Here is a 10,918-nt window from a genome sequence, read left to right as displayed (position 1 = left end):
TCCATCACATTTGATTAAAAAAAAGTATCGCAGTATGATCTCTAGGGAGATCTCAAATATATGAAGGTGAATATAACATTAAATTGTTGGGCCTTGTCCCCTCCATTATCAAATGTACCTGATCTAGAAGTTAGTGGATTGTTAAAGAGCAAACATTGGAAAGGAGGGAAACAAGGAAGATCCGCCGGATAGCATAGCTTTCAAGGTCCAACTAGTCGTCGTCTCGCGGATTTCGTTTGCGAGGGTTCTAAAGGTCACAATGTAGCTGCATGGGAAAAACTATCAAAGGGGTGGTCTTGGAAGATTAGGAGTCAACATTCTTTTGGATGGCACTTGCAAAAAATTAGGCATCACGGAGATGGAAGCAGCCCCATTCTTTGTGTAAATGGGGGACCAATGTAGAGTAAAACCCCTTGGCATGATTTGCAACGTGGATATTGAAATCGCATAATGTGCCAATATATTGTATATTGGATACTTCCTTCTTCTCGTGAGCATGCGAGGGAATACTATATGGTACAGAGTCCAATTCCTTATAACAAGATACATTATATATTGGATACTTCCTTCTTCTCGGCAAACATGGCACTCCTAACCTAATCACATGGGGTCACAACACTTGCAACACTTTTAGAATCTTTCACTAAGAAAAGGGATAACTCTTCCTAACTTGTGTATGAGGATATCGGTTCGTACAAGCATTTAGCTTGTTTGGGAGTTTGTCAAATCTTCCCGAGTCATTGATAAACCATTGGTCTTCATAGGGTACCATCCAATGATGCACATCTTTGTATCGACCCTCTTGGTTGATCAACCATGGCTGCTATTGTCATCATATGACCTTTTACATACTTAGATAGGATACAATTTCTCACTTATTTTTCTCTATAATCTAATATCAACTCAACTTTGTTAAACGCTCTTTCTAAATGATTCTCAAGTTGAACAAGCTCAAAATAAGGGAATCTCGTGTGAAGAATGGACATTGGATAACTGATGCACATGTATGCGAAGGCGGTCTTTGCTGCCAATGCGTGTTAACGAGGCCTTACGTGTGGATGGCCGGCAAAGGAGTATGTATACATACAAAAAGGTCATCTCTCTCGAGACGCGGGACTTGCATCTCCGCCGGTAGCCGCCACCGAGGAGCCACCCCCGCCTCTCTACTACATAAGCACTACAGCTGCCCGGTCTTCACGTGCCACATCTCTCTCTCTCTCTCTCTCTCTCTCTCTTTCTTTCTCCCCCCCTTCCCCGCCCTGCTCCACCCCATCGGCGCTGCTAAGCAAAGAGATCCCATCACCTCGTCTGTTCCTCTACCCTTCTCCAGCATCGCAACTTGGTATCTGCCTCCGGCCGGTTCCACAGGGGACCATCTTCACAACGTATTGTCTTCTCCTCTTCTGCTTCACCGGTTCCGACACCCTGCGCGTAGTTCATCGAACATTTGAAGCGTCTTTCCCCTCCACCGGCGCCTTCCGTCACACGCGGACTAGATCGTCCACTCACGTGACCCCGCGCCGCCGCCACTCCGCCAGGTTCTGCCCTTCTGTCTACCATATCCTCATGTTTGTGTGCAAATACATCTGTGCTTGTGCAGATTAACGCAAAGTCTGGAAGAGCTACCCACCTTGTGTGTTGCAAAAGCAGCGAAGGTTGTTATCAGGCTTTCCACTGTTCCCCTACTCTATCTTTGACGTGCCTGGCAGTTGCAGGCCGGCGTGTTTACGGCAGCACTGCATGAGCCAATGCATTGCGCCTCGACGGGGGTATAGATCTCCAGCCAACGTTAACGCAGATTCGTGTTGGACGTTTCGTGTTCCGTCACTTCTAAACTATTACGCCGTTGACGTAGCGGGGAGTTCTCTCACACCTTTGTTTCCGTCCCCAGTAACCAAGAATCTTCGCCGATCCTTCCTCGAAAGTCGTGCATTATAGCTACAGTCTACCGTCGGAGTCCCCGGATCCGGCGCCCAAGCACGGCCGGTAGGAACCGTTCAACGCAGTCACGTTGGCGTCGTTCACGACTGGCTGGGAATGTGGCGCCACTAGATCCACATTACGCTTTTCCCGTTCATAGTCTGCCTAAAGCATGCGTTAACAGATTGATGGAGTATGTCATTCTCCACTTCCTTTAGCCAATCTAGAAGAGTCTATAAGGAACAATGTGTTGGCCATTGGTTAGCAAATTGATGGGGTGTGTCCTTCTTTGGTATAAGTGCCTCAAAAATCGTTGTTGCCAGTCAAGTGTCCTGCAATTGTCAGGTGATCTTACAGCATGCCCCTGCCTCCTTGAGCCCCCTTGAGATGCGATGAACACCACCATGAGCCGGCAATAAAAGAGCAATAAATGCATCTTTACACCACCGTGAGCAGGCAAGCAAAGAGCAATAAATGCATCTTTACATTCTCTTCTTATTAGAAGCAGGGATGCCACCCCCCCCCCTGGCCTTTCCCCCACGCCGCAACATGTTTGATCTTTAGAGGGTGAGTATTTGGACAGCAACCTTGCTCAGATTTCAAAGGCCATTGACTTGCTGAGATGGTACATGTGGACGTTGGGACTTAGATTGATGCAGTCAAGCTGGTTAAAGCAGGCCCTCTATAAGAATTCTAGAGAAAACTTTGATCAAGCCAATCTGGTCAATATCTTCAAGGAACTGCCTTTGATTACATGCATGTGACTATAGTGGTCTGCTAGAAATTAGAGAAATAAGTCCCTAATGTTAGTTCAGAAATGGGCAGAATGATAGCCATGAGTGAACAGGGGCAAGAGTCAAGTTGAAGTAGAAATGTCTAAACAATAGACAGGCATTATATTGAGGAAGTGCAAGTTGTAGGCTTGCAGCCAAAGTTAGTGCAACCGAGGGCATTGAATATTTTCATCAGGCATAGGATTTGGAGGGCATGTTTTGCTGAATACAAGGCAATGCTTCCACTAGGCAGCATGCATGAGAGGGGGTTGCCAATTTTAGGGGCAAGAGAGGGCTGCTGCTGACTGGTTGAATAGCTGAAACCTGTGGCCGTGGAACCTCCAGTTGAAATCCACCTCCAAAGAGGTCATTGTGCATCATTCTCCTCACCTCTAGTTCGCTAGCAGACCGGAAAAGTGTTTAAGCCAAGCCTTGGAGGCCAGTAGCCTATTTGTTTGCAGCAGGGTCGGCAAGTGGCTAGTTCAAGTCTCCAACCGAGGGCATCGAATATTTTCATCAGGCATAGGATTTGTAGGGCATGTTGTGCTAGATACAAGGCAATGCTTCCACTAGGCAGCATGCATGAGAGGGGGTTGCCAATTTTAGGGGCAAGAGAGGGCTGCTGCTGACTGGTTGAATAGCAGAAACCTGTGGCCGTGGAACCTCCAGTTGAAATCCACCTCCAAAGAGGTCATTGTGCATCATTCTCCCCACCTCTAGTTTGCTTTGAGACCGGAAAAGTGTTTAAGCCAAGCCTTGGAGGCCAGTAGCCTATTTGTCTCCAGCAGGGTCTGGGATCCGGGCCAGCCACTCCGGGGGGATGGAAGAGTTGATGTCGAGGCTAAGTGTGTCCCTACCCCGTATTATCCCACTGAGGCTCCTCTCTTGAGCCTCTGGGGGCAGGTGTCTTAACATAAGCCAATCTCCAAGTGACCAAGCGGGACCTATGCTCAAAGCCCCCCACGATATGTGCAGGTGAGCCCCCAGCATGTGATCACTGGGCAAACGGACCAGGAGGTTCCAGATTAGAAGTTGTTGGAGATGCTCTACGGATGCGATGGGGGCGGACGGCTGAAGGGCTGGCCTGAGATGATCCCAAACATGCAAGAGACTGGCTGCAAATCTGTCCTCAAATGTAGGGCTAAAGCCACGAGCTCGCATCTCCTGAAGATCCAGCTCATACTCTAGGGCTAAGGGCCTCCTAAAATCGGGGCACGGGCAGAGATCCTAGCCAGGAGGAAGTTCTTCCAAGACTCGCAGCTTGGAAGAAGACGGGCTAGCTGCTGCTCCGGGGAGATATTGATGCCTGCCTGGCATCCAAGATAATGAATTGGAGTGCCACTCAGGATCCACCAAAAGGCCTCAACTGGACTCCAAGTTGGGGCAGGCGATGAGCCAACCCAAAATCCACACGACTTGTGCCAGTTGATCCGATCTCCAGATGCACGACAGAATGTCTCGCCTCGGCGAATTGTTGGAGGTTCCCCTCATCTCTGGATAGGTATGGTGCTGTGTCACCGACAAACTCAAAATCAAGCAGCTCCTCTTGCGCGTGGATGGGAAGATGCGGCCCCTGGGGCCCTATCTCCTAAGCGGAGAGAAAACTACTTATGGCCTCGGCTACAAACAAAGATAGATAAGGTGCTAGTGGACAGCCTTGCCAGACCAAGTGAGAAAGCGGAAATTTCTCGCCTCTGGCTCCCTGAATGTGAATGAGAACCTAGCTGTATGAAGCTGAGTAGAGCCTAGAAACACCTTGGACTACTCCGTAGGGAATCCCATCTGGCACATTGTCCCCTCCAAAAAGCCCCAGTGCACTCTGTCATAAGCTTTCTCAAAATCTAGAAGGAATAAGATCCTGCTACCTCAACCTGGCTGAAGTGGTTGCCTCCCCGAAAGTGAAGATGATGTCCAGAATGCTCCAATCTTGGATGAAACCTGTTTGCGTGCCATGGATCAAATTAGGGAGGAAAGACTGCGGTCACCGCGGCTGATGGCCTTGGCTAGGATTTTGTAGGCGGTACCTAGGAGGGTGATGGGCCTCCACTGCAGAATCTCCAATCTGTCACCACCCTCCTTGGGAATCAAATGGATCATTGAAGGCAGCTTTGAAGCTACCTGCCATGAGATCCCAGTGTCAAAGAAATAAGGAAACAAGAGCCCGTCTTCTCCCGGGCATTTGCCCCTAGGTAGTGCTGTCAAAGCCTCCGCAAGCTCCTCTGCAGTAAAGGGAGTCAACAGGAAAGTCCCTAGGGCGGGAGGAACCATCTGTCTCGTATGTCGCCAAACCTGATTGGGCTGCATTTAGTCAAGTAGCAGGCCACATTATGTAAGGGCTACAGCCTGTCTTGAGTGTGGGTGTAAGATACATCAGTGGCAGTCCCAGCCTGGCCAGCTGACTTGGTGCTGGGCATAAAAGTGAACCCTCTTCCAGACAGACATGCCATCTCTCCCCCATTACAGTTTCAGAGGGTTTTCCACCCTGCTTTATATTTTCCCTCACCACTAGCATGTACATTTGAAGCCAGGAAGCTGGGAGCAGAAGAAAACGTATTGGTTCCAGCAGATTAGCAGTATTTTGGGCCAAAGAACCCGATTGATCTTAATTCAGCTGTGAATACGCAAGAAACGCATTGGCCTCCACTCTGGTCTCCTTGTGCACCCTACAAGGGCTCTTCAAAGTTATCTCACATGATTTATGATTGCATACTGGCTCACTAGTGGATGTCATGTGAAACTTTGTATTGGATCATACTTTCCCTTTCCTCAGTGTTTTTAAATTTTTTTTTTCCAGCTTATATGGAGGCTTATGTTGACCAATCGGGCTTTACACCTTACATTGGAGAGGGATTCATAAGTCCCAACAGGCAGTTAGTAACAGATCTGGTGAAAGACATGATAACAAAGCAACCCTCCTTTGCAAGGGCCATTCAAAAGAGATGTCTTGGTCCAACAGGAAAATTGGTACATTGGCTTGAACCATGTCTGTCTCTGCATTTTGATTGAAAATATCATCTACAAATTCTCACTTTTACCAATGCAAGCTGTCATGTTTCAGGCTCTTCCTGTTACGTTCATGAGCAAATACCTGACAGGACCACAAGGGCAAGTTGTACTAGAAGATGAGGGTGGTTTGTTGTGGAAGGTTGATTGGATAGCTTACATGCAATCGGGGAGGAGGCTTGCATTTACTCGTGGCTGGCCTGCATTTGTTTCATATCACGATGTCAAAGACGGGGATGTGTTTATTGCTGAAATTCTGGCACCTGACCACTTGAAAGTCCAAGTCATTGGTACTGATTTTGGCTACACAAGGCAGAGCTATTTAGGCTTGGTAAGTATACTGTAACCTATAAAGCTTTATTTTAATACTTATGTGATCACTGATGGCTTTTACTTGTGCACATGATTGTCCTATGCTCTGTAAGGGTCATGCTTCAGAGGACTTCACAGATATCAACAATGCCAAGAAATATAGAGAAGGTGATGGGGACCCTCCAACTATCTCGAATGGTTGCCGGGCACAAAGCATCCGATACTCTCCCCTGGCATTCTTGGAAGCAGAGAACAAAGTAGCAAGACGCAAGAGGTCTAGGAAAAGGAAACTCACAGAAGGCTCAGATTTTCTTATAGAGGGCCCATCAAAAGCATCCAAGCTTTCGAATGAGGCTCCCTTGATTCAGAAGGGACAAGCTTTCAATTCCGATGAGGTGAGCATGGCATTGGGGAATGCCACAGTCGAACCTTTAACATCGACACTCAAACGTCACACACAGTTGGGACATGTGACTCAGGGGCAACAAGAGGGTAGGAAGACGCCTTTTTGTTCTGTTAAGACTGACATTCACCCATATCTGATGCCGATTAGGAGTGATCTGAATGTTGTACAAGCAGCAAAAACATTTGATAAGAGACAAAGATATGAGGCCCAGCATTGTCAATCTAGAAAGGACCCTTGCAGTCAATATGTATTACATGGATTTCATTTCTGTATACTGCACATACTAGAAGACCTTTCAGCCCCTTACAAGCAATGTGATTTTGTGGAAGAACAAACCCAGGCAAGATGTGGATTTCCTGTATGTCTCAATCTTGTTGACACAAGGTCAGTACAGAATCTCTCTCCCCACTTCCGACCCCCCCCAAACACACACACACACACACATTCCCTTCCCCCCTCTGAATTTTTTAAAGGGAATAATGAAAGACAATTTTGCAGGTTCTGTCAAGTTCACAAGCAAAATGGCATTTCTGTTCCAGACGCAGTCAGCCTACGAAAGACACTTTGGAACATCCTTCCTAAACTAGGGACATTTTCTTCGCTCATGATGGCAGCAACTGTGGCTCACCAATCTAATGAAGGGCCAGATCTCTGGGTTTCCACCAGTTCACAGACATCTTATGATGAGGTTCTGCTTTCTGACGCTAACTGTGCGAAGCAGCTTCTACAACTTGGTAAGGCATCAGACTTATCTACCGGAGAAACTCACTTTTTGGAGGGGGATTGGGCAGCAACACCAGTTCATCTGTGTAGAAGGGGAAAAAATCTTCATGCACAGGACGTGCAAGTAGTATCTATGAAGGCTAGTGTGGAAAATATTGCACGTTATGTTGGGTGGAAGCATTCTGCAACCACAAAGCGCAATCTAGTGTGCGTAGAGAATGGCAGGAATACATTGCGTCGAGCAGAGGCAGAAAAAGATGCTTTTTTTGAAGGTGAAGCAAAAGAAGAAAACAGAGATAGCATGCCTATGGGTCACAATTTGGCAGCCTCAAAAGTCCCTCAGCCATTGTTGTTGAGTGCTAATGAAAGGTCCAATGGACTGGATTTAACACCTATGATAGATATTGGAGTAATGGACACAGTAGAAATGGGATTGAATTGTGCCATGGAGGAGACTTCATGGTGGACTGCCCAAGATAAACACAAGACTCAGCAGAAAGGGCTATCAGCAATGCGAGTCCAAGGTAAACGCATTTGCTTTTCCAAGTTTGTTGGTGTTCGTAAACGTCCATGGGGTGCTTATGGTGCTGAGATCCGTACTCCTGAAGGAAAGCGGTTATGGCTTGGTACTTATCCAACAGAAGAGGAAGCAGCACATGCCTATGATGATGCTGCTCGTACGTTCCGTGGAAAGAGTGCAGTAACCAACTTTGCAAAGGGGGGGGATGGGCATGTGGCATCCTTGCCGAGTGCAATTGACTGTTTACATCTTGTGAAGCAGCAGGAGAGTGATGGGATGTTCTTGGAGGCCCCAAAGAAGAGAAGAACTTTAGTTGGCAAGAAGGGGAATGGGATTGCATCAGTTAAAAAGAGAAAAGCTGATGGTTCATCATTTGGTATGTCTGAAAATGCAATAAAGGAGGATGATTTTGGACCTTCTAGGCGTGAATGTTCCAATGGACACACGGAGGGAGTAAATCGTTGTGGAGTCGACAAGGTTGCGGCGATGGATGACGCCTTGTTGGATTCAGCGTTGGAAGAGGGCTTACAATGCCTCATGAGTATGAGAAGCGAAACCAACTTTTGCAACTTTAATGTGGAGAAAACAGTTTTTCATGAGCTGAAAGAAGATGTCAGGCAAAAGCCTTCTAAGTGCTTCAGAGAGGAACAGAATCCTAGTATTGGACGATATACTAAAGAAACCAAGAACGGTAGTGAATCCTTTTTGCTTGTTGCGAAAGATGCTTTTGATAGTCATGAAGATAATGGTGCAGAGTGCACAGTTGCAGCACCAGAGGGCAAGAGCACTTGCGTCAGTGTTCCGCATAGTGGCAGCAGGCAGAAGAAAAGATTCAAGAGGTTATCGTTAGCTGTGCTAGGAATGCAAGAATTTCAGGCCCAGTCAGATGACTCTCTAGATTCTTTAACTGGGCTAGTTGAACCTAAAGTTGCAGCACAGCTTCACAAACGTTTTGTGGACCTCAATGATGGAGATTGTAGTGACAAAAAAAGCATGCCGATGGAGTTTGACATATCTGCAAGTGAGTTGGCCAAAAATTATGCCAGTAGAGATAAATGTTCCAATGGAGAAAGGATAATATTTTCTGGAAGTTTTGAAACATGTGGGCCTCTCAGGAAGAGAAGAAAAAGAGTTAGTCCTAGCAGATTTGAGATAATGGAGAAGTCAGATCTTGTCAAAGGTAACAAGTCGCTTTCCCTAAGCTTCTGTCTGTGAGTGTGAACAAGGGGCTAAATAATGTGGACAAGGCCTTTTGTAGTAAACTACGCAGTTATAGTTTCCAGGTCATATGATGGCTTCCTTCTACCACCATTAACATCATGCAATGCAAGATGGAAGATAAGCAAATCCCGATTTCTATAGAAGTGAGAGGATGATCAAACATCCTCAGTATTCTCCTGAGATTGCTTTTGCAGTCAAAGAGACATCAGCAAAGGTGCAAGCAGCAAGTGGTTTTAAGGGCAAAACAGGGTGGCCTGTAGAGTTATCTCCATCTTCAAGAGCTTCAAGTGGAGCCAAAGAGGCAGTCTTGATTATAAATGCATTACTAGGTATCGAGGCTGTAGGTAAGGGTTGCCTGCTTAAGCTGGCACAGCATAGTCACACACAGACATTTGATTTGGTAGAGAAGGTTGATCATGCATACGATGAGATGATATATATTTATTATTTCCAGAGTGAATGCCCTAGCGGCACAGTGGTTTTGGTCAATTAGCAGCAGTGAAGGAATCAAGCTTCTGCCAGCTTCTTTGTATGCAGGGATGCCAAAATCTGCTGTTTTTTGATACTCCACTGACCAAAAAGTACATTGGGCATGGAAGCTGCAGACTGTGCATATAAATGGAGCTGGAAGTTGTTGTGGAATGTGCACACACTAATCCAGTTGCTTAACTGGTCTGCATCAAACAAGGCCTTCGGAGCCTTCGATTTTATAAGAGTAAGGTTGACATGTACAGTTCAAGAGGAGGCTGAATTAGACTCAACATTCTTTTAGAAAGGTCATCTTTTTCATGCAAAGGTTTGAAAGGTGAAGCATGAGAGCATGAGGTCAAGGAGCAGATCCTGAAGGGTCAGACCACACCGTGTGCCTTGACAAAGTTGGGACGATTGGGTAGGAGCTTTCTACCTTTAACTGCTTGGTAGTAAATAGGAGTTTTTGTGTAGCTCCTCAAAGCCTAAAGGGCCTTCAAACCTCAGCTCCTCCCACATTCTCAAAGACAATTTCTTCATGAATTGCGGAAGTATTTTTCCCTTTTTTGTCGACATTTTTCTGACATCATCATGAGATGAAGAAATTGATTATTTTTGTTTTGCAGCAACTGATAACAGGAACTAGATGATCTTCTCATGCTGAGCAATGTGACCTTATAGGGTTTTAATAGGCTTAGGATTGGGGCCAATGACACCAGAAGTTCAAACTGTTTTGTGAAAGCATGGAACCATAGTGTGTTTTTGTTTGTTCGTCTCCTTGACAGGTTCTTGGTTTGACTGCCTCAAATATTGCTTTATAGACTTTTTATAAAGAGCTTGATTGGACTGTTCGAGGGTTCATTTTTTCACTTGGTGGGCTTGAGCCCACATTCATATAATATTTAAGTTGTCAATTTTTTTGGCATTGTGAGGTTGACCCCCCTTTTACAAACTTGTCTCCATGTACGGAGCGAGAACCAAAGAACAAAAGGGGAAGACGGATGCACAGCTCCTCCGGCTGGCCGTTCTATGAGGAGAAGGCTATCTCATACAATGGGTGGGGGAGGGAATAACCAAGTGGGCTCACCACCTCTATCTGTAAGAAAAGGGCTAGGTCGCCAGAGCCTCAAGAAGGCTTCTCGACGCCTCCGCATAGGGTCAGAACCACCTTGTAGCTTCCCCAATGGTCGTGGAGAGTATGAACGATGTTGAGTTAGATGCTCCCGATGGACTCCGCAAGCAGAGTGTGGGTGCCTTCGATGACTTCGTTGCATCGAGCTCTCCAGATGTGCCATGCTGCAATGCTGCTACAAATCTCCCATCTTTGGCACGAACCAGGAGACCAAATGCGAAGGTGAGAGACCTGAAGGGCTAGCCCCCCACCTTCCTCGTCATAAGCCATGACAATCCCCGCCTCAGTGGCCCAAGCGACAGTGCCCCATGTAATAGTACAGGTAGAGGTCCTTGTCCATCGTGAAGATGCGGAGGATCCATTGCCAAATCTGTGGAGTCTTCGGGCAATCCCAAGACAATGTCACTAAGACTCCTGGGATTGCCACACCTCGGACATGC

At 46.6% G+C, this 10,918-nt stretch overlaps 1 protein-coding gene across 1 annotated transcript; it reads left to right on the top strand.

Annotated features, from left to right (window-relative positions):
- The first annotated feature begins 1,104 nt into the window (after positions 1-1,104).
- LOC147612378 (uncharacterized) lies at positions 1,105-10,007 on the top strand. The gene is made up of 5 exons (XM_086782998.1): positions 1,105-1,538; positions 5,488-5,657; positions 5,752-6,027; positions 6,122-6,798; positions 6,913-10,007. The coding sequence occupies exons 2-5, from the start codon at positions 5,493-5,495 to the stop codon at positions 8,870-8,872; spliced, it is 3,078 nt and encodes a 1,025-aa protein (XP_086639124.1). The 5' UTR covers positions 1,105-1,538; positions 5,488-5,492; the 3' UTR covers positions 8,873-10,007.
- Positions 10,008-10,918: the final 911 nt, after the last annotated feature.

This window comes from Cibotium barometz, chromosome 45, assembly GCF_041138505.1.
Source record: "Cibotium barometz isolate CiBa-2024 chromosome 45, ASM4113850v1, whole genome shotgun sequence".
Lineage (NCBI taxonomy): Eukaryota > Viridiplantae > Streptophyta > Polypodiopsida > Cyatheales > Cibotiaceae > Cibotium > Cibotium barometz.
Note: the sequence above shows the minus strand (reverse complement) of the source record. Positions and strands in the feature narration are given on the sequence as shown.

Coding starts and splice junctions, on each gene's coding strand:
- LOC147612378 (XM_086782998.1), top strand. CDS start 5,493: ATGGAGGCTTATGTTGACCAATCGGGCTTTACACCTTACATTGGAGAG. Junction 6,028..6,121: donor GGCAGAGCTATTTAGGCTTG/GTAAGTATACTG, acceptor ATGCTCTGTAAG/GGTCATGCTTCAGAGGACTT. Junction 6,799..6,912: donor CTCAATCTTGTTGACACAAG/GTCAGTACAGAA, acceptor ACAATTTTGCAG/GTTCTGTCAAGTTCACAAGC.